The sequence below is a fragment of the Mesocricetus auratus genome, unplaced genomic scaffold (assembly GCF_017639785.1).
Source record: "Mesocricetus auratus isolate SY011 unplaced genomic scaffold, BCM_Maur_2.0 Super-Scaffold_100007, whole genome shotgun sequence".
In the NCBI taxonomy this organism is placed as follows: Eukaryota; Metazoa; Chordata; class Mammalia; order Rodentia; family Cricetidae; genus Mesocricetus; species Mesocricetus auratus.
In genome coordinates, this window is record NW_024429191.1 from 78,192,676 (window position 1) to 78,216,746 (window position 24,071).

At 43.6% G+C, this 24,071-nt stretch overlaps 1 protein-coding gene across 1 annotated transcript in view; it reads right to left on the reverse strand.

Annotated features, from left to right (window-relative positions):
• Positions 1–24,071, reverse strand: part of Dnajc7 (DnaJ heat shock protein family (Hsp40) member C7) — a 37,172-nt gene that overhangs the window by 8,324 nt on the left and 4,777 nt on the right. Inside the window, 6 exon segments of the mRNA XM_005087386.4 lie at positions 926–1,044; positions 4,793–4,810; positions 4,812–4,868; positions 7,793–7,906; positions 8,254–8,378; positions 10,933–11,021. Of these exon segments, the coding sequence (XP_005087443.1) occupies positions 926–1,044; positions 4,793–4,810; positions 4,812–4,868; positions 7,793–7,906; positions 8,254–8,378; positions 10,933–11,021 (522 nt within the window).

Consider the following 24,071-nt stretch of genomic DNA (forward strand, 5'->3'; position numbering starts at 1 on the left):
CTATGTTTTATTCCTTTTCGTCTCATATTTTGGTGACAGGTTTTGGTAACAGTGACTGAACTTAAAGGCTTAGTGCAAACTAAGCACAAGTTCTACCAAAGAGCCACACACGCCACAATTTCTGCCATTGCCCCAGCACTGGGATTGAAGCCAGGCCACGAAGCTCTCTACCACTGTGCTATATCCCTAACCCTGCCACTGAATCACGTAAATAGAGCGATTACACCAACTCAGCTATTGTCTGTGGCCACCTGTGCGCTATAAAGGCAGAGGGTAGAGCTGAGCAGGCTCCATAGAAACCTGTAATGAATAAAATAGTTACTATATGTTTGAGGGTTTTTGTTTGTTTTACCACATAGGGTTTCTCTGTGTAGCTTTAGAGGCTCTCCTGGAACTCACTCTGAAGACCAGGTTGGCCTTGAACTCACAGAGATCCACCTGCCTCTGCTTCCCAAATGCTAGGATTAAAGGCGTGCGCCACCACTGCCTGGCAATAGTTACTATATGGATAGCTGAAGAGTTTCTTGGAAGAGAAAGGACTGTATCCAAGCAAACCAACCCAGGCCAGTGAGACTGCTCACTGGCTAAGAGCATTAGTTGCCAAGCCTGACCACCTAAATTCAATCCCCAAAACCTTCCAAAGGGTGGAAGAAAAGAACCAACTCCCAAAGATATTATCTGTCTATCCTAGATATACAAGAAAGTAAAGGTTAAAACCAACTCTGAACACTGATGAAATTCTTTCACATACTGCTCAAATACCTGCTCACCACTGTATCCTTCGTACCTTGTGGGTGTTGGACCTAACCCAGGAAGGTCTAAATAAGCCTAGCTGACACCCACAGCTCCCATGTAGAGAGTAGCTAGCCAGCCATCACCTGCAGTTCTATCTGCATCTCGGTGATGGATTGGCCAAACTGCATACCTGGCCACAAACTGTGCTTCTGGGTATCGACCCAGCATTGCTAAACATTCTGCTTTGAGGATTTTGAAGCGATGGCAGGCAGGGGCAAATTCTAGGGCACGGTCCATGCAGAAAACCACCTGAGGGAAAAGGAAAGCAAATAAGCTTTTCATCTTGAACTCTAGAAATGTCTTCACTTGAGTTCGGTCACAACAACAACAGACAGACTCAATGCTCAAAGACATTACCTGGGTTCACTGCTTAGTGGTAAAGTAATATCAATGTTTATACACATTCATTCAATGAAAACAATGAAATGAGAACAGCAGAGAGTCATATAATGACAGCTAACAGTAAGTACTTTATTAGCCCACAGAATTAATAAGTGATACCATTACCTATATTTTAGTGATTCGAAGACTAAGGAATAGAGAACCAAGCAAGGTTTTAGGTCACCCAAGTTCCACCTTAAATACAGCAGGTGTTTAGACCCCAGAGCCTCTAACCTTAACCAAGCTAAGCAGCCTGCATGGAGAACCCACAGTGACCATGGTCAAAGCTCATATTCTTCTCACAAACACTGTTATTTACCACTTTCATGGTTTGTTAGGCTTAACCTGGTAAGCAAGACAAGACTGGCAAGAGTAACCTGACAAAAAAAATCAGTGTTGCACACATTTTTTTGCTGTGTTTCTTCTTTTCCTGGGACTACAGCTTCACCTATTTAAAATATGAGGGGAGAGGGATGAGCCTGGAGAAATGGCTCAGTGGTTAAGAACACTAGCTGTTCATCCAGAAGTCCTGGGCTCATTTCCCAGAACCCACATGGGAACTCACAACTGTCTATAATTTAGCCCCAAGGGATCCAATGCTCTCTTCTGGTCTACATGGGTTCTAGGTATGCATACGGTTCACAGACATATATAGAGGCAAAACATTCATATACATTTTTGAAAACACTTAAAAAGACAGTTTCTTTGTATAGCTCTAGTTGGCCTGCAACTCACCAGGTAGATCAGGTTCTGCTTCTGCCTCTTGGGTGGTGGAATTAAAGCAGTTTGCCACCACATCTTACTATCAGGTTGGCCCTTATACTTATTTCAGTATAGAAATTCCACAGTGAAAGAGCCCATCTGGAAGGGTTCTAATGGCTGTCACATTACTACTCTCAACAGGCTGCTACATGTAAGTCCCAAGCCCCGTATCTCACGCATACCTTCCAAAGCTGCAGCGAGTTCACTCTTTCAGTCACACAGGTCTCCATGAATTCATTCCCCTTTCTTTTTTCACAACTTTCTTCTCTGAGCTTTCCTTCCTTATTTAGCTGCTATATCTGGAATATTCTCACTAAATTAAATCACATTCTCCCTAAGGATAATGACTAAAGGAGAAATCTGGAATTATAGGCACCTCTACCTCTAAGACTCTGAATATGAATCTAAAAGCAAGGAAAGATAACTCTCATCAATGTAGACTGCTATAATGGCATACTTTGTAACTCTAAAGTAGAATGCACAAGTGTTCCATGTACTACCGTGGAAAGACTTCCAAGGCCTATTCAGTGGGGGTGAAGAAGTACAGAATGTGAGCAGCACACTACCTTTCATGCGATCTGTATTTGATGCATGCACAACAATATGGCACAAGAAAACGGAAGGTACATGAACAGTGGCTAGGGCTGGAGAACAGTTCAGTGGGAGAGTTCTTGTCTACCATGCTGGACACTGAGCACCACTCAGCACAGGGGACAGGGAGAAGAGAGAAGAGTAAAAACGAGGCAGACCTAGGGCCTATTTGAAGGGACACTCATCACTAAACATTTTTTTCATACTTTTTTAGCTTTTGCACCATGATTAAGACCTATTCAAGAATTGAGATCAGCCTCCAAAGCCATAGAGAAACCCTGTCTCAAAAAAACAAACAAACAAAAATTGAGATTAAAAACAAAGCAAGATGGGTGCTGTGGGAAACAGATCCCCGTGAGTTCAAGGCCAGCCTGGTCTACAAGCAAGTTCTAGGAGAGTCAGTGCTATATATTGAGACCTTGACTCAAAATAGCCAGGTGGTGGTGGCACAAGTCTTTAGTCCCAGCACTCAGGAGGCAAAGGTAAGCATATCTCAGCCTGGTCTACAGATCAGGTTCCAGGACAGCCAGGGTTACACAGAGAAACCCTGTCTCGAAAACAAACAAACAAAAAGAAAATCCACAAGCAAGAAGTAAATACTGAGACACTGAGCTGTCGACTGAAACTTTTTGCACTGCCAGCACAGCAATGGTGCTCTTAGGTGGCACAGGCCCTGGATGTTCTAAGGACATAATGACTACTGAGGCATCATGTAGGTGGAGCTGTGATACTGATTTCTTGAAATAGAGAGAGAATGAGGAGGAGAGGAAAAAGCCAGTCAACATTTCAGCAGCCACACCCTTTGGCTCAAAGGACCACGTTCTATGCAGAGCTGGCTCTGCTCATCGTGAGGAGCATCAGTTGGAGGCTCAGGGCTGCATCTCCCACCCCCTACCACTCCCCAGTAGGGACAGCTGCAGGCAAAGAAGATCTTTGTTTCTTCCAAGTTCATCTGTTTCCCCTGCCAGGATCATAATTCTTCATTTGTGACATCACCATGAGCTACAGTGGGGGGGCTGGGGTGTCAGAAACAGAGGATTCTGTCACAAACTCAGGCTCCAGAAGAGGCAAGAGAAAAGAAATCCAAAAGATTGCTTTTCAAGACAAAGCTTTTGCCTATGTGAGCCTCAGAAAAAAAAAACGTGATGGTAGTTAGAACTGCTCTCCAAACAGACACACAGACATTCACACACATGCGTGCAACAAAAGCATGAATCACACTACAAAGACATTATGATTATCAAAGGCAATGAGCAGCAGGATGACTGTAAGTGCATACTGGGACTCTGCACAAGCTACTCAGATTGCATTAATTCCTGAATAAAGGCCCTCACAGTACAAGGGTTAAGAAAACATTTACTCAACACCTGCTGTGGAAAGCCCTGAGCAAACTTCTACATAAGAGGCAACAGCTCTATCCCTTGAACTGAAATCTCTGTCAAATGGATCCTACAAAAATCTCCTGAAAAGGATTTTTGATGTCTGCTGGCTTTCCACTTCCTGTTTTGATTCTTTACTGAAACTAGCTCTCTTTACCATCTTAAAACAAAACAAACAGACAGACCTATACTTTAGGCTTAACTCCAAGACCTAGAAAGATCCTGGAACTTTCATACTTGTTCCCTATTTCAGATATATCAGGCCCTTTAACTCAGATTGTCAAAAACTACCACACACTATAATGCTTACTAAAGTCGAACAGCAAGCTGGGTTTAGTTGCAGTAAGAGCACTGCCAAGTTTCAGGCAAGCCTGGACTACACAGCAAGACCTAAAATAACATCAAAAAGGGAGTGGTGGCTCATGTTGCAACCCAGCATTTCGGAGACTGAGGCTGGGAGATTGCTGCAAAAAGGTGGTGGTAACAGATTACACACCCTCTCCAAAACATAAAGTAAGGCTTCTGCATACTCTTCTTTATAGCATCTACTCCACAGAACAAAGAGTTTAGCTCTCATAATCAGACAGCATTTAAAATAAATAAAAATAGAGCATTTAACCTCTGTATTTATTTCCAACTGGTTTTTCCTTCATTAATCAGTCCAGTTCTGAAATACCACCATACATAATCAATGGGAATAAACAAGTTGATTTTTGCTTTTTATTAAAAAGCCAAATATAATTAAGAAAATAACTTAACAAAAAGTAAAAGCAGTTTTAAGAGAGAAAAAACCAAAAGCAAAATTCAAATGACAATGTACTATGCTTGCTGTCTCTGTATTATAACAGCACCGAGGAGGTCAGGCTCTATCACTTCTACCTTACCTTCCGGAAATCTCGTTTTTTCAAAATCCGATTCTGCTATTTTCTCATACTCCATGACTGCATTAGCATTCTTGAACTACACCGGAAAAAAAAATATAGTTTAGGTTGACCAATCACAAAAGTAAGACCTTGATGAATTTGTTCTTATAAGAATATCGCTTAGTGAGGAGGCCTCAGAAATATCTGGGGCCTTGGGTAGTAGATCAGTGTTCACCATGGCATACAAATGAACTTTAGGAGCCTATTCCACAGGGAGGGATGCTCTCTCAGCCTGGACACATGGGGAAGGGCCTAGGTCCTGCCCTGGATGAAATGACAGACTCTGGAGATCCCCCCAAGGAGGGCCTCACCCTCCCTAGGGAAAGATGTGGGGATTGGGGGTGGGGGTGGTGGAGGGAGAAGGGGGGAACTGGGATTGACATTTGAAGCATACATTTTTATTTATTTATTTATTTTTGGTTTTTCGAGACAGGGTTTCTCTGTGGCTTTGGAGGCTGTCCTGGAACTAGCTCTTGTAGACCAGGCTGGCCTCGAACTCACAGAGATCCGCCTGCCTCTGCTTCCCAAGTGCTGGGATTAAAGGCGTGTGCCACCAACGCCCGGCGAAGCATGCATATTTCTAATTTAAAGAAAAAAAAAAAAAGAATATCGCTGAGGCCAATGTGGTGGGAAAATCTGTAAACCCAGCACTGGGGAGGTAGAGGTAGGTGGATCTCTTGAGTTTGAGGCCAGCCAGAGCTACATAGTGAAACTGTTCCAACAAAAGCAACAAAACAACAACAAAATCACTGAAGCTGGGCATGGTGGCAGATGCCCTTAATCCCAGCACTTGAGAGACAAGAGGCAGGGAGGTTTCTGAGAGTGCGAGGCCAGTCAGAGCTCTACAGCTGCATAGTGAAACCCTATCTCAAAAAAGAAAGGAGGAAAAAGTCACACCCAAGAACCAGGCGTGGCGGTGTCTGTCTGTAAGACCAGCCCTAGGAGCTTGAGATACACAGACCACTTCTCAACAATCCAGTTAAAGGTAGGAGAGGCATGGGATGGGGCACAGGAGAGACGGTGCAGTGGTTAGGAGCTCTTGCTGCTCTTCCGTAGTACTGAGTTCAGTCTTAGCACCCTGTAGGGCAGCTCACAATTTGTAACTCCAGTTCTAGGGGCTTTGATGACCCCTTTTGGCTTCTGTAGGCCTGAGTATACAGGTGGCATATACATATAAATTAAAAAAAACAAAACAAAAAGTGGTTTAGGGAGATGACTATGTGTAAAAAACACTTGCCATGCAAGTGTGAAGCCCTGAGATCTAATCCCAGAACCCATGTTAAACCAGACATGGCTGTGTGTGTATGTAAACCTGGTGCTGCTACGGCAAGATGGGGTGGGAACAGTAGAATTCCCTAGTAGCTGGAGTGTCAGTTAGCCTGGAGTGAGTATGTAGCAAGCAAGAGACCGTCTAGCGGGGTGTGGTAGTGCACACTTTTAATCCCAACCTTGAGAGGCAAAGGGCAGCCTGGTCTATAGAGAGCAAGCTCCAGGTCAGTTAGGCATACATAGTGAGACCCCCATCGCAAACACAAAAACTGGAGACCCTGTTCTGATGGGGAAGTCCTGTGTATTTGTCAATAAAGCACTGTTGGCCAATAGGGAATCAAGATAGGTGGGACTAGGAGTCCAAGAGGACTCTGGGAAGGAGAAACACGGGAGTCAAGATGTAACGCCATGGGGTAGGAAGCCCGGAAACCTCTCCGGTAAGAGAAATACTTAGATTAACAATTATGGGATAAATACTTAAGTCAGAGCTAGCCAGTAAGAAACAAGCAAGGCCAACAGCTTCATAATTAATATAGCCTCCTGTGTGTTTATTTGGGACTGATGCAGCTCTGGAACCAGGCTGGTGGGAAGGCTTCTCTTTACACTGTTCCAAACAAGGTGGAAGGTGAGAACTGACCTTTAAGACAACATCCCAGACCTTCAGCATCATTGCCAAAGCCAGTACAAGCCTGCCCTCATACAAACAAGAACATGTACACACATAGGTTTAAAAACAAAACAAACCTACTGATTTCTAGCACACACATACCCCAAAAAAAGGGAAGGAAATTTGGAATTAAACATTACCTTAATAAGTTGGTGACAGTGAAGACCCTCCCAGCACTTGGGGGTAGGCAAGGGAGGGCGGGAGGAGGAGTGGGAGCAAGAACTTTGGTTGGCATGTAAAATGAAACTTAAAAAAAAAAAAAAAAGACCCTCCCAGCACTGAAAAGGATGAAGCCAGTTATTCTAGGCTACATGGAACACACTTTTGTTTAAGACAAGGTCTTATGTAGCCTGAGGTAGCCTTACACTTGCTATGTAACTGGGATTCCAAGTATGCACCACCACAAATGGTTTTATTGGGAATGGGGATCAAACCCAGGGCCTCATCCATGCTAGGCAAACCCTCTGCCTGCTGAGCTACATTCCCAGGCCGAGACTCTATCTTTTAAAAGAAAATAGAAGAGGGCAAGACCCGAAATTTATGTTTAATTTGAACGTCTTGTTAGGAAGACAGGAGACAAATGAGTTACACAAAATGCAGATGATGTATGTTAGGGGTTGGGCAGTTTTAAGATGTTCACTAAAATGCATGCTACCAACTTAAGCCAGAATTGAAGACACTGATTCTTCTTGACAGCACCTAGATCTGAACCCAGGAATCAGAGCATGCTAGACAAGTGCTCTCTAACTGAGCTACATCCCAGCCTTGATTTACTCAAGTACTTTACCTTTACTCAACTTAGTTCCTGGAAGCATCTGCACAGTCACTCAGGCATCTCAGAAACCTTCCACTTGTTACAGACTCAAAACCCACTTAGGAGTTAAGGAAACAGAGTTCCAGAGACTATGACACTTGCCTAAAGTCAGCTAAGTGTCGCTGCTGGGGAAGTGGACTGTCAGTCCTGCCTTTTGGGCCACCATCCCTTCCAGACACCACCATTTCTCATAATAGCAGATCAGACCTACCTCCTGCTGTGCCTGGGCATTTCTATGATCCAGTTCTAGGGCTCTCTGGAAACTGCGACACGCTGCCATTGCATTCCCAAGTGAGAGGTGGCATTTGCCTTCTCGGAGGTGACCCTACAAGGAAGAGCACAGAGGGAAGGAAAGGAATATGACTACTGAAGCAGAAAGAAATCAACACCAACAGCAAATACTCCATAAGCCAACATGTGGTGAAAAGGCTAGGGTAGCAGTTATCAATGGGGGCACTTGCTCTTCAGGGGACAGTTGACACAATTAGGAGATGCCTGTGGCTGTCACAATGAAAAGTGGAAGTATTCTTCCTGGTGGTTAGCAGCTACAGGGCAGAGATCTGCACTGCTCAGGACTGCACCCTAGAGAATGATCCACAGGCCTGGGAAATCCTGGACTAGAGGAACACAACTACAGACACTTAGCCTTCACCAAAGAGCCACATTACATACCCGAACAAAACTGTCATCCAGTCTCACTGACTGCTGCGCATCTCCAAGAGCTTCCCGGAACCGTCCAAGCATCATCAGTGTGGCTGCTCGATTACCATAATAGCTAGCATTTTTAGGACACATATCTATAGGAAAAGTAACAGAACACAAAAAAGTTCAGCACAGAGGGCTGGAGATGGCTCAGTGAATAAGAGCACTTGTTGCTCTTATAGAGGTCCTGAGTTCAACTCCCAGCACCCACGTGGTGGCTCATAAGCACCTGTAATGCCAGTTCCAAGGGATCTGATATGATACCCTCTTCTGGTTTTTGTGGATACCATGCACACACGTAGTAAGCAAATATACATGCAAAACACCCAAACACATAAAATTTAAAAATATAAAAATATGTTTTTAAAAAAAGTTCATTTAGCCAGGCATTGGTGGTGACGCCTTTAATCCCAGCACTCAGGAGGCAGAGGCAGGTGGATCTCTATGAGTTCGAATCCAGCCTGGTCTACAGAGTGAGCTCCAGGACAGGCTCCAAAGCAATACAAAGAAACCCTGTCTCGAAAAACCAAAAAGAAAAAACACTGAAACTATTTTGAGATACCTCCTCATTCCAGTCAAAATGACTATCATTAACAAACGTTGACAATATATGTTGGAGAGAATGTGGAGAAAGAACACTTATTCAATGTTGGTGGGGGCACAAATTAATATAGCTACTGTGGAAATCAATTTGGAGATTTCTGGATAAAAGATATAATTACCATATGAACCTGCAGTTTCTCTCCTGGGCATATATATACCCAGAGAACTCCATATCCTTCAATAGAGGTATCTGCACCCTCATGTTTACTGTTTATTCACCACTGAAATAAACCTAGATGCCCATCAATAGATGGGATTCTGTTCAGTTAAGGAAGATGCAATCATAAAATGTGCTGGAAATGGAGGGACTTAGAATGTGTAATATTAAGCTAGATCACATAATTTCAGTAAGAAAAAAAAACCACATGGTCTCCCTCATATGCAAATCCTAGCCTATAACTTCTATATACATGTAAACAAATGTAAGCATAGGCATAATATAACATGCAGAAAAGACAACAGGGTTAAACATTTGGGCATGAGTAAGAACTAAATGCAGATAGTGGACATGAGTTATAAAAGAGAATATAAACCTAATTGTTTTCCTAGTTCCAATTCTGTCACGTAGTTTTTTGGTTTTGGTGGTGGATAAGTGTATTAAAAATGTATTTGACACTAAACGTGTCAAATCTAGTGTAACACTCCACAGCTTCAAACTGTAGGGCCTGGTTAATTTAGGTATGTGATGTTTTTTATTTCCAAGTTTTGTTTTGTTTTTTTTTTAACGAGACAAGGTTTCTCTGTATTATTTTGGAGGCTGTCGGTCCAGCCCGGCCTCAAACTCACAGAGATCCGCCTCGAACTCACAGAGATCCGCCTGCCTCTGCCTCCCGAGTGTTGGGATTAAAGGCGTGCACCACCACCGCCCGGCCTATTTCCAAGTTTTTTACAAGTTAATTTAGAAAACAAACAGGAGGGCTAGAGAGATGATTCAGCCATTTGGCTAGGCTAACAACCAAAAATATAACAGTTCGGTTTCCAGCACCTACAGCTGTCTCCAGCTACCTTTTTGTCTTATGCCACACCAACAGGACAACATAAATAAAAACAACAATCTTAAGGGGGGGATTAAAAAAAAAAAAAAGAAAAAGAAAACAGGAGCCGGGCGTTGGTGGCGCACGTCTTTAATCCCAGCACTCGGGAGGCAGAGGCAGGCGGATCTCTGTGAGTTTGAGACCAGCCTGGTCTACAGAGCAAGTTCCAGGACAGCCTCCAAAGCCACAGAGAAACTCTGTCTCAAAAAAACAAAAACAAAACAAAACAAAATAAAAAAAAGCCAACAACAACAAAAACAGGGTCAGACTTAGCAAATAAAGGCACCCGTCAAGCTTCATGATTCCACATGTTCCACATGGCTGAGGAACGCATCAACTCCAGCAAGTACCATGGAAGCACATATACATATACGTGTGCATACACACTGATGATGATGATGATGATGATGATAGTAGTAGTAGTAGTAACTCTGAGGGGGTGAATGGGGAGTAGAGAGCAAGTAGAAACCCTGGACTGCATGTAACCTCTTCCCATGCTAACCCACTCTAAAGGTCACAGGCAAATTTCTATTGTAGGAGTGGAGAAGAGCAATGATGCATCCAATTTTAAAAGTTATGGCTTTAGGGGCTGGGCTGGCTTGTAGTACAAAGGTAGAGCCTTGACAGAGGCATTCAGAAAGATCTGATTTCATCCCCAGAACCTCAACGTGACACAACAAAACAAGAGCTCTTGCTGTATATGTTCAAGATCATCTTCAACTATAAGCAAGTTCAATGCTGGTTACATGAAGCTGAGATAAAAATAAATGAAATATGCTGACATGTTAAAGCATGGAGATAAAACTCGATTTCATCCTCAAAGGCCATTTCCTTAGAAAAGAAAGCACCAACAATCAGATGAATGCGCTGGGTATCTCAGCTGGAAAAAGCTACTAATCTCAATATGATTAAGTCATGAGTTTACCAGTTGCTTCTTTGGTGGAACCATTTACAACAGTGTCTCGCAAATAAATCAATGTATCTGGCAAATCAATTACCAGGTCCTTCTCACCTATGGCCTTTGTGTAATAGTTATAAGCTTCGTTGTAGTCCTTCTTAGCATAGTATGCATTCCCTTGTTCCTTGAAGGATTCTGCTTCCCTGAAAAGGAAAAGGAGAGTCACATAACTACTTCAGGGATAACCTCTATAACCTCACAGGAGCAGACTTAGGTCTACAGCCAAGCTTTTTTTTTTTTTTTTTTTTTTTTTTGGTTTTTTAAAACAGGGTTTCTCTGTATTTTGGAGGCTGCCCTGGAACTTAGAGCCAAGCTTTAAGTTAGGTGATACAGGAAGTGATTTATCCATCTGTCCAACAGGCCAATGGACCCAAAGGAGTCAAGGAAATAATCCAACCCATTAACATTCTATTCAGAGACACTCAAACAAAATCAGGAGAACTCCTTTCAGCTAAGCATGGTAGCTCACACCTGAAATTCCTCAATTTGGGGAGGCCCACCCAGAAGGACTGCTTTGAATTTGAGGCCAGCCTGTGCTATACAGTAAGTCCCAGGCAGTTATAGACTAAGATTGTCTCAAAAACACAACAATACAACAAAACAAAGTACACCAGGTATGACATCAAAAGCCTGTAATCCCAGCACTTAAGATGCAGACAGAGTCAGGGGCTGGAGAGATGGCTCAGAGGTTAAAAGCACTGACTGCTCTTCCAGGGGTCCTGAGTTCAATTCCCAGCAACCACATGGTGGCTCACAACCATCTACAATTCAATCTGGGGTCCTCTTCTGGCATGTAAGCAGAACACTGTATATGTAATAAATAAATAAATTTTAAAAAAAGATGCAGAGTCAGGAGATTAGAATTTCAAAGTCAAGCCTAGTTACATATCAAGTATGACGACAGCTGCATTATCTGAGATCTACTCTCAAAAAACCAAACCAGGGGCTGGAGAGATGACACAGTGGCTAAGAACAGTTCTTGCTCTTGCTTCCAGAGTACCTGGGTTCAGTTCCCAGCATCCAAATAGTAGCTCACAGCCGGGCGTTGGTGGCGCATGCCTTTAATCCCAGCACTCGGGAGGCAGAGGCAGGCGGATCTCTGTGAGTTCGAGACCAGCCTGGACTAACAAGCGAGTTCCAGGACAGCCTCCAAAGCCACAAAGAAACCCTGTCTCGAAAAACCAAAAAAAAAAAAAAAAAAAAAAAACACATAGTAGCTCACAACCATCTATGTAACTACAGCTGCAGGAGATCCAATGGCATCTTTGGACCTCTGAAAGCACCAGAACACAAGTGGTGCACATCCATACTTGCAGGCAAAATATTCACACCCGTTAAAAAAAAAAGTAAAAAAAAAACACACACACACACCAAAACTATAACAACAACACAAACAAAACTACTTCATGCATAGTCATTCATCTTGGTTGTTATTTCAGCCACAGGAGACATATAGACATTTCCTCATACAGCCGATTTTCCTTTTCCTCTCTGCTCTTAAGAGCACAATCCTCTAGGGCCTTGCTTTGCACACCACACAAGTGCTTTCTAAGTGAACCACTGAAGCTAACACTGAATTTTTCCAGTATGTTACAATTACTGCCTCTTTGGTTTTGTTTTTGAAAGGCTGGGTTTGAGAGAGTGTCTTAACATGTAGCCAGACTATCCTTGAATTTGTAGCAATTCTGCTATAGCCTCTCAAGTGCTAGCTCACAAGCCTGTGATACTTCTATATTTGCAAACTTCTAGGAAAAACATTTTCAGGTAATTCCACTGAGGGCAACTGACTTCTCAATATGAAACAGGGCACAGTCTTAAGAATCTTAAAATTTAGCCAGCACTCGAGAGGCAGAGGCAGGCAGATCTCTGAGTTAGAGGCAAACCTGGTCTACAGAGCGAGTGCTAGCATAGGCTCCAAAGCTACACAGAGAAACCCTGTCTTGAAAAACAAACAAAAACTTAATAATTTAGTCTCCTGAAAAGTGGTTTTCCCATTTGTCACTGGAAAACCAGTGGAAAGTATGTGAGAAGGAGTGGGAAGCACACTGGTGTGTGATCCGGAGGTGTGTGAGCCGGAGGTGTGTGAGCTGGGAGGTGGAGCTGGGAGGTGTGTGAGCCGGAGGTGTGTGAGCCGGAGGTGTGTGAGCGAGGTGTGTGAGCCGGGAGGTGTGTGAGCTGGGAGGTGTGTGAGCCGGGAGGTGTGTGAGCCGGGAGGTGTGTGAGCTGGGAGGTGTGTGAGCCGGAGGTGTGTGAGCGAGGTGTGTGAGCCGGGAGGTGTGTGAGCTGGGAGGTGGAGCTGGGAGGTGTGTGAGCGGGAGGTGTGTGAGCTGGGAGGTGGAGCTGGGAGGTGTGTGAGCCAGGAGGTGTGTGAGCTGGGAAGTGGAGCTGGGAGGTGTGTGAGCTGGGAGGTGTGTGAGCTGGGAGGTGTGTGAGCTGGGAGGTGTGTGAGCTGGGAGGTGTGTGAGCTGGGAGGTGGAGCTGAGTGATCAGACTCAAACGCTGGAGGGAGCAGCGTTTGCCTCCAGCGCGCTGGTCTCCTCACACCATGCTGACCTTTTCACCTTCTACCCACCAGCTAGGTTCAAATCAAGATACAACAAACAGCATTTGAAAAGAGCAAATTAGGGCTGGAGAGATGGCCTGGCAGTTAAGAGCACTGGTTGCTCTTCCAGAAGACTCAGGTTCAAATCTCAGCATCCACACAGCAGCTCATGACTGTCTGTAACTCCAGTTTCAGAGGATCCCACACCCTCACACAGACATGCATGCTGACAAAACACTGGTGCACATGAAATACAAATAAATAAAATTATTTTAAAAACAAAGAGCAAACTAGAAACCTCAAAGTATCCCAAAGCAGCCAGGTGTGGTGGTGCACATCTTGAATCCTAGCACTCAGGAGGCAGATCTCTGAAACCTGGTCTACAGAGAGTTCCAGGACAGCCTCCAAAGCTACAGAGAACCCCTGTCTCAAAAAACAAAACAACAACTAATCTGTACTACTGGGAACAAGGCAAGGACAGTAAATAAAAATTTCTTTAAACAAAGACACAAAACAGCTCTGTCCTGAAAAATCTGTCCTAGGAGATTTCTGTCCCTGAATTCCTGGACTTAATCAAGCTAAATCTCTAACTACAGTCACAGAGAGAGAGTGGGGCTCCTGTCTCTTTAAGATGTAAGACCCAGTGAACTGGACTTTGCCTTCCCCAAAAACACATTTCAATCTAGTAAATGGTGAGTAGATTCCATTCTAGAGCAAACAAAGCAAGTAATGTAGAGTCAGCCCACAGCAAAAAGAACAAGAATTGTGTTGTGACAAGTTGCCATGTTTTTAACCTCACATTACACATCAGGCCAGAATTAGCTATTGCCACAATATCATGAAAAGGACTTATTTTCATAGAAACATAGCTGATTAGCAGCTGCCTACACAACAGACTTAGGCACTTAGTGCTTTTGGGTCAAATGCTTATCTTTTGTACCCAGGTCCTTCGTAAGTGCAGCCTATTCTTATTTTGGACCTTCCCAAACACACAAGCCATAACCAATGGGCCTGACCCTTTGAGACCAGCAGAGGAAAAGGTGGACCTTTGGAACCTACCAGGACTGTATCAGGGATAATTCCAGAGCTAAATCATTCAAGTCTTGCCTTAGGAGTCTGAGAAAAGCTGCAACTGTTGAAGCTGCCCTTACAGAAAAGTGACTGAAGGATAAGGTGTCAAAGGCGTGGGACTGGAAAAGGGGAAGAGCTCGTTAACACTGGAATTGAGGGCAATCTGAAGGTGGCACCTGCCACTATTGCCAGGGTTTAGTAATTCATTTGATAACTAAATGAGGTTTCAATATGTACCTGCTAAAACATCAGTACTGAGAAAGGAAGAGTTGAGATTTTTCTGTGGATGTAAAATTGAATTTGCAACATTCAGGAGGCAAAGGTAGGTAGATCTCTATGAGTTTGAGGCTAACCTGGTCTACACACAGGAAGTTCCAAGTCAGTCAGGACTATCTAGTGAGATCTTGGCTCAAAAAGACAAACGGCAACTAGAACCCCCAATACTAAACCCTAAAAATACTAAACCCAGAACTGGCCTGACAGTGTTATGAACAACTGTAATACATCTTGTGCTTTTCATACTCTCAAGATGTGCACAGGCCTCCTAAAGCAATGCTGGGTGATCCTTCCATCTGTCTTCCAACTGAGGAAGCAGCAGGGATGTGCAGCAGTGACAGTGATGTCCTGCAGTGGTGCAGTGATGTATCACAGTGATTGCACACAGTGGTGCAGTGATGTACTGCAGTGGTGCACACAGTGTGCAGTGATGTACTGTCTTCCAACTTCTAGAAGCCTTCGTAGGTTCATTGTTTTCATTGGCTTCGTCTGGTTTTGCCCAGGCTGACCTCAAATTCACTACACAGCCAAGAATGACCGGAACTTCTGGTCTTCCTACCTCAGCCTCCTAAAGTGAGGAACTGCACACAGGTGCTACTGTTCTCAGCTTCATTTGTGCAGAGGACTGAACTCACTCTGCTCAGCCTATAGTTTTGGGTTTTTTGTTTTGTTTGGTCTGTCTTTGAAATTTTTACTTGTTAGACATTTTACTTTTTTCCTCCTGACATAACTATATATTTATGAGGTACAACATAGCATTTCAATACATGTATATATCATGCAATGACTATAAACTGCTTTGTTTTCTTATTGGGAACTAAAATATACTTATTGGAGTCAGGATCTCACTAAATTAATTGCTCAAGGTTGTTGGCCTTGAACTCACTGTAGCTCAGGTAGGCCTTGAACTCCTAACTCAGTTGCTCAAATCGCTTGAGATTACAGACCTGCATCACAGCTGGCTATATAAAATTAGTTTATCTAATTCCCCACCCAACCCTTGGGTCAACTCCAAACATCATAAGCACAGCAGCTGTGACTCAACAAGGACGCTGGGAATGATTCTGAATCACTAACAACCAATTCTTACAAAAATAGCTACAAACAAATAGGAAACAAAACACAGGCCAGCAAGATGGCTCACTGGCTGAAGATGCTTACTGCCAAGCTTAACTACCAAGTTCAATCCACACCATACATGTGAATATCTGTGTCTGAGCCTGCAGGTATTCTCTCTCTGAATCTACTGTTTATTCACTGCTGCTACTAATTACTACCACAAGTACTGCCAAGGAATCACTTAGCATTACACAGGTCTTAGCAGGATCATGTGATCAAATCACACAACTTGGGCTTATGATCCCCAGCCAACTTTGCACATTTACAGCTCATTAATTAAAAATACATTAAAACATCATAGTTGACACTGCAACAAATCCTAACTTAGACGGCCTATAAAAACGTCCATTTCTCTCTAAATACCTCCAAGATAAACACTTAAGCAAAGGTTTCTGCCTTAGACCAAATAGTTAACTTTTTAGCAATTACAGAGGCATCAAAAACTTTAGTCAGCCTCTGTCAGCCTCTAGATTCACTGGGTGGCAATTTTTAAAAACTTCCTTAGCTTAGCAGGATAGATAGGTCAGGGAATACAGGGGATAAAGGCACTTACCCACAAGCTTGGGTTTGATCTGAGACCCACATGGTGGAAAGAGAAAACAGATTCCCCAAAGTTTCCTCTGACTTCCACATATGTGCCAGAGTGCATACACACACAAAAATGTTTACATACATTCAAGACTAAGAGTCTTTTTAATTTAACAGATTATTTTTAAACATATAAAGGTGTTTTTTTTTTAAATCTGCATGGGTATCTATGCATCATTTATGTGTCTGGTGCCTTCAGAGGCCAGAAGAGGCCTCTGTACCCCCTGTAACTGGAGTTATAGGCACTTGTGAGCTATCATCTGGGTGCTGGGGATTGAACCTGAGTCCTCTGGAAACTCAGCTAGTGCTTTTTTGTTTGTTTTTTGTTTTTCGAGACAGGGTTTCTCTGTGGCTTTGGAGGCTGTCCTGGAACTAGTTCTTGTAGACCAGGCTGGTCTTGAACTCACAGAAATCCGCCTGCCTCTGCCTCCCGAGTACTGGGATTAAAGGTGTGCACCACCAGTGCCCAGCTCAACTAGTGCTTTTTAACCATTGAGTACTCTTAACCACTGAGCCATCTCTCCAGCCCCTTGGGGTAAGACTCCCCCAACCCACACACATACACAAAGGGAAGAAGGGAGGGAATCTACTGCAGCCATTGCTTGAAAATCACTGTGCAACATCTGTAACCCAGGAAATACTGGTTAGATTTCTGCATGACAACAACTGCAACACTGCTTTTACTTCAATTGTGTGTGTGTGTGTGTGAACTAGGGTTATCTGTGAAGAAGGAACCTTAACTGAGAAAATGCCTTTATAAGATGGCCCTGCAGGCAAGTTTGTGAGTGCTGCCACTGCCAGAAAGGTGGTGTTGGTTTTATTAAAAAGCAAAAAAGCCAGCTGAGTAAGCCAGTAAGCAGCTCACCTCTGTGGTTCTGCCCAAGTTTCTGCCCTGACTTCCTTCAGTGACAGTTCTAAGATGAAATAAACTCTTCCCTTTTGAAGTCAGGTATTTATCACATCAACAGGAAACAAACTAGGACAAACATTTTTTTAATCAAGTTGAACTTTTCCAATAGTATTAATAATAATTTAGTCAAGAGAGATATGATAGTTTCAATGAGGTGGAGTTCCTCATTTTTGACCTGCTTGTTTTTTGCATTCCTTGGTGTGTTTTCTATTCTTGTTAGATAGCTGAACAGGCATTTGCAAGTTTGGAGGTCGTTGAAGATGGGCCCTCTCCCTCATGATCAGCTTTGCCTCTCTTTAAAAATCAAAATACCAGCTGGGCGATGGTGGCACAGGCCTTTAATCCCAGCACTCAGGAGGCGGAGACAGGAGGATCTCTGTGAGTTCAAGTCGTTTGGTCTACAGAGCGAGTTCCAGTCTAAAGTTACAGAGAAACCCTGTCTCAAAAAACCAAACCAATAATAAATAAATAAATAAAATACTAAGTGAAGTTATCAGGGCTTAGAAGAAACTAATTAAAGGAAAACTACTTCCCCCCAGGTCAAAATAGAATTTTTGAGCTCTATCAAGATGTGACGTTTTCCCCCCTTTTTATGGTGTGAGACAGGGTTTCTCTGTGTAAATTCTGTCTGTCTGTCTGGGAACTCAATTTGTAGATCAGGTTGGCCTCAAACTCATAAAGATCCACTTTCCTTCACCTCCTGAGTGCTGGGATTAAAGGCCTACACTACCACCCAGCTAAAACATGACATTCTAAATTCCTACATTACACTGCTGTCCCTTCCCTTAAGAGTTAATCTAGGGCTGGAGAGATGGCTCAGCACCAGCTGCTCTCCCAGAGATCCTGAGTTCAATTCCCATCAACCACATGATGGCTCACAACCATCAATAGTGAGATCTAGTGCCCCCTTCTGGTATGCAGGCAGAATACTGTATACATAATAAATAAGCCTTAAAAAAAAAAGGAAAACATGAACTGTCTTTCCTGTCTAAAAAAAAAAAAAAGTTAATCTAACAGGGACTGCCAAGAGATCACTCCTCAAGAAAGCTGATTCATTTGAGTCCCCCTTATTTAAACAGTGTTTGTACCCTGGAAAGCCCCTTGCCAGGGCACTTGGGGATCTTAACTACTAAACCTGTCTGCTTTTCCTTTCTATGCCTCCTTTGGAAACTCGTCAAGTATCCCTGCCCTCACACTTTTTGGAAGACCCTCCACCCAATGCCATGCAGCTGCTTGCCATCAGCCACTGCCAAACTTACTGGCTGTTTTTGGACCTTAATTGAAAAGGCATGGCTTTCTCTTTTGCTCTTCCCTACCTCCTTCCTCCTGGCAGCTTCAGAGATTTCTGTTATCGTTTTCTTTTTTGAGACAGCTGTCAGTCCTAGAATTACAGGAAGAGGTAGACGAGGCTAGCCTCAGACTCAAGGTGTGCTCTACCACACCTAGCTAGCTTCAGAGATAAACCTTGCCCACTCTGGGTTTTCTGCCTGACCTATGGTTTCTCTCTCAAATAAAAGCTTTCCTCTGAGTTTGTTTTAAAATTCTCTATGAGATCAAAAACCAACAAAAGGAAATTTCAATTATCTGGTAACATTCTTAAGTAGAAAAAACTCCAGATGTGCTAATACTACAACCAAGTACAAAATGTTCTAATTTTCTTAGAGCAGAGGAGTGTTCTTTAAAAGGCTTTGATTTTAGAGGATTTTTTATCAGTGGGAAAAACTTAAGGGGAAAATCTTTTTCTTCTCCGAGTGGTTGTTGGGACTGCAGTGTGCATCACATACCTGGAAAATAGGAACCTCCATGTGTTTCCATTATGTTCACTGTCTCTACAACAGACCTTGCTCTAGACTATGTATGGCACCTCATTTCTTCTATTCAGTTAAATATTACTAGCTGCTTGTTGATTTAGAAATGCCTCCACCCTACAGAATTTATGAGATCTTGGCCAGTCTCAGAGTAGAAATTCTTTCCTCCTCCCCCTTCCCCAGACCTCTTGTCCCCAATGGCATGTCACAAGGCCTGTTTCATGTTGTACTCTCTCTGACCTTCATGAGGATAGAGTAAAAGGAGCTCAATAGCCTCATGTCTATCCCATTCTGCCAACAAGTAAGTCACTCCATTTTTTCTTAAAGTCATTAAAAAATTAAATAAATTCTAACCCACAAGCAAAATTTCAGTTAAGTGAAAGCATATGACTTATAAGTAGTGGAGTTCCTTTGAGGTACTGTGAGCTGAACGCTCTCTGATCATCTAGACTCAAGGAGAGTTGTAGCCACCGAAAAGCTACTGCTACCCAGTTCCTTTCACCCAGCAGCAGTCTACTTTCCTGTTAGCACCCCGCACCCATCCCAAGGTTCTTTACTGTGCTTTCCTCTCTGTCTGGGGACTTAACCCTAGTGTCTGAAATAATACAGATTCTTTCCAGGCTCAGGCCATGCACTGGGATGGATCTCAGGTGCCAGGCAACTGCCAGTGTGGGAGGCAGCCCCATTTTCACTCTAAAGCACAGTTAAAGCCCCTCAGCTGGAATTCCAGTACTCAGAAGGCTGAAGCAGAACTACAGAGTTCAAGGTCAGTCTGGACTATATAGTGCATTCTAGACCAGCCTGGGCTATGGTGTGCAATGCTGTCTCAAAAAATAAAAACTCGGGGCTGGAGAAAATGGCTCGGCTCAGCAGTTTGTATCACGTCTGCTCCTCTAGAGAACCCAGGTTCAATTCCCAACACCCACGTGGCAACTCACAGCTCACTAACTCCAGTTCTAGGGAATCTGACACCCTGATACAGACATACATGCAGGTAAAACACCAATGCATGTAAAATAAATAGTTAAATATCCATCAAAACAAAAACAAACAACTCATCTGCTACTTCCAAAAAGAGGAAAACAAAAATGACGAAAATTCCTTACTGGATGAGTCAAAAATGGACTCTGGACATCCAAGGGGAACCCTCCCCAGGGGCAGAAGCAGAGGGCGAGTGCACTAAGGGGAGCTGTGGGTGAAGTCTACACAAGGGGAACCCTCCCCAGGGGCAGAAGCAGAGGGCGAGTGCACTAAGGGGAGCTGTGGGTGAAGTCTACACAAGCCAGCAGCACACTCTACTGCTGGAGCAGGGAAGGACACCAGACTAAGTCTCTGGGGAAGCAGGGTTGTGATGTACCAACCAATCCTACCCCAATCTTCACAGGAATCCCCTCGCTGCAGGCATAATGAGAGTCACAGAAGCAGCTACCTCAACTGTAACTTTCGTGCCTTAACTAACAGGTATCAGTGTTCTGGCATTACTTATCCTGTGCTTACCCCTGGGAAGGAGACCAGACTATAAGGCTGCTTCTGAGTAACAAGCCTCTCTGAAGCTACCTGAGAGTACACGTCATTGGCTTTTCAGGGTTAATTCGAGGCTGACGTTCATATCATGGTCCATCTTTTTGGTTCTCCTTTCTAAGACGATGCAGCAGGCATCCTCAAAAGAAAAGGTTTTTGTTTTTTTTTTGTTCTTTGAGACAAGGTTTCTCTGTATAACAGCCCTGGCTATCCTGAAACTTGATTTGTAGTCCAGGCTGGCCTCAAACTCACAGAGATCCACCTGCCTCTGCCTCCTGAGTGCTGGGATTAAAGGGGTGCACCACCACCGGCTCCACAAGGATACTCTAAAGTGGGCGCTCCTCCTTTTGGTTATCAGACTATTTAGTGATACATGGTCCCACGGATTGGAATCCCCCCAGGAATCTTATGCTGTGGGAAGGAACAGGCTAAGGCCTAGTGTCAGCCAGAGAGGAACTTGTCTCTCAGAGGTCAGACTCCTTTGTAGGGAAAACTGGCGCCCAGACAGTGCTGGGCAAACTCTGGGAAGGCCCACACCTTTCTTTATCAGGACGGTTTAGCTATGCATACCTCGTGCCCTCCAGCTAAATAACCCTCAGACCACCACCTGACAGACTGAGGAAGGAAAGGAGCCACTGAACTTCTTTATCTGTCCCTCTTCCCAATGTGGCCACACTTTCTCTGCTCTTCACTGTGACTCGTCTCTTTATTGGCATACTGAAGATGGTGGCTGAGCTTAGCTACTAGCACTGCCAAGGGTCCAGGTTTAACCCTAACAGCTCTAGTGACATCTTTCATACTGATAGAGACAGTGGCACCCCTCAACAACTTAAAACTAAGGAACTACAATTAAGAAAAGACTGCTTTCAGGGCTGGCAAGATGTCTGGTTCAATGAGTAAAGACATTTGCTGCTGATCCTGAGAACCCGAGTTCCACCGCCAAACTCGCACTGTGGAAGAACAGAACTGACTACCCCAAGTTGTTTTCTGATCTCCACTTGCACACAGGCATCAACACACAGAGGCTCCTTCCTGATGTTTGGGAGGATATGGAGGGTAGATATGGAAACCAGAGTGCCAGTATGCACTCTCGGGTCCTGAATTTAACAGGTGGCTAACTGATCAAACTGCCCAAGCAGGAACTCTCAATCAGAAAACACAGCAGACTCCTGCTTGTCCCTCACACTGTCCTCAAAAGTAACAGATTCAGAAAAGATGGTCAACACTGCCTATCTGACAACCTAGTTCCCTACAAGTCACACACCAATAAAATAGGTCTTAAAACAAAACTGGAAAAGCCATGTCCACCACACAGCAAGCACTATTCTCAAAAGCCCATCCAGGCAGAGGCGCATCATGGTATAACATAAGAACTATGGTTTCTGTCTGGTTGGGGTGAGAAAGCAACTGTCACAATGGGAGAAAGAATGGCCCTGGGAAAAACCACTCTGATCCCTGTTCCTAATGATGAAACTCAGCTTCAAAGTATACCTGGTGCGTCGTCTACGTAACTTCCACATCATTCAATACTGGAGGATGAGGAGTAAGCATCAGTGAAAAGAAAAGACAAATGGATTGTCAACGGGACTTTGTATCAGGTGACAAGGTACCTGATACAAAGGCAGCAGCCAATCATTGTTCTCTAGTCCTAGAGGAAGAAACCAAAGGCAGGTGTCCAGTACTTTTCTTTTTAAAAACTAGCTTCAATGACTAAGCTAACCCCTTATTGGCTGGAATGTACAGTAAGGTTAGGCTTCAGGCCAATCAGAATTCCTGTTGTTGGCAAGTGACTAGGCACTACAGCAACTGCCACTCACTTGGCCTGATATTTCCCTAAAATTGCTGTTTACTCAACACTGCTCAAAATGAGTCTGAACTACATTAAGGAAAAGAGACTTCCTATATACTCATTCTGTTCCATTAATGACTATTTAACAAATTTCTATGTATTATTATCAGGGTTCAACTAATTCGCTATATTCAGGATGCTTTATTCCTAAATTTATCCCCTTCCTTAGCCATAACCCATTTCTCCTACCTCCTTTTTATCTTTACCTCTGAACGAAACTTAAAGCATACCAAATTGAAGTGTTTCTCATTAATTTGACTTTAAAAGTCGCACATAATTCCCATTCTGCTTTCAGACTACTGAAATGTCCAGCTGCTTGCCTTACCACTCCATGAGAAGGTGGACAAATTTGGGTGGGGGTTCCCATCAAGTCTGGTTAAGTAAAGCTACCAGGTTCAAAAAGCCTTAAAAAGCTGTAGTAAACAAACGATAACTACTGCAAAGCCTGGATATGGACTCAGCAATGTGGACAGGGAAATAAAAGACTAATTCCTAATTCCCAGAGGAATTTAAGATCCCTAGATAATAAGAGTCTAATAGGAATGGCTCATCCAATGCCAGCACTTGGGAGGCAGAGGCAGGCAGAACTCTGAGCTGGAAGCGAGCCTCATCTACAGAGCAAGTTTAAAGCCAGTCAAGTCTACAGTAACAAGGCCTTGTTGAAGAAGGAAGAGACCGGGAGAGGAAGAAAGGAAAGGGAAGGAAAGGGGAGAAGGGAGGGGAGGGAAGGGAGGTAGGGAGGCACTTTTATGAAAAACTGGCTCAGCAGGTGAAGCAGCTTTCCCCCAAGCCTGACAGTCTTTTAAGTTTGACCACTGGAACACATGTGGTAGCAGAGAACTGACTCCCACAGATTGTCTTCTGATACTCACACTGGTGAGCGTGTACGCACACTTGTGTGCATGCAAGCACGTGCATACACACATGCACGCGCACATGCATGTCCACACACAAAGTAAATGGAAAAAGAAAGAAATATCAAATCATTAGAGCTTATTGGTCTTACAAAGGACCTGGGTTCAGTTCCTTTCACCCATATGGTGGTTCATAACTGTAACTACAGTTCCAGGGATCCAATGCTCTCATCTGGCCTTCATGGACACATAAGTATATGCATGCAAAACACTCATTCATATAAAATAATTAAATCTAAAGAAAAGAAGTATCAACTCAGGGAAGCAGGCAAGGATGTCCTAGTTTCCAATTTGTGGCTCCTGATGCTTTTGGATCTCTACATCCTTCACAGCAGATACAAAATGAAATAAAGATATGCTTCCTCTTTAGTAAACTGCTTAAAATCCACCAATATGTCATAATAAAGGCTATCTACAGAGACCAAGCTGCCCCTGGAATCAGAGACCTTTAACTCACAATAGGCATTGCATATTAGGAAAAGTGGCCAGTATCTTCCCAGGAATATAAAGGCCTTAAGTTAGATGAACTATTAAAAAGTCTGAACTTTAGCTCTTTATAAGTGGCAGACGAGCCGGGCGTTGGTGGCGCACGCCT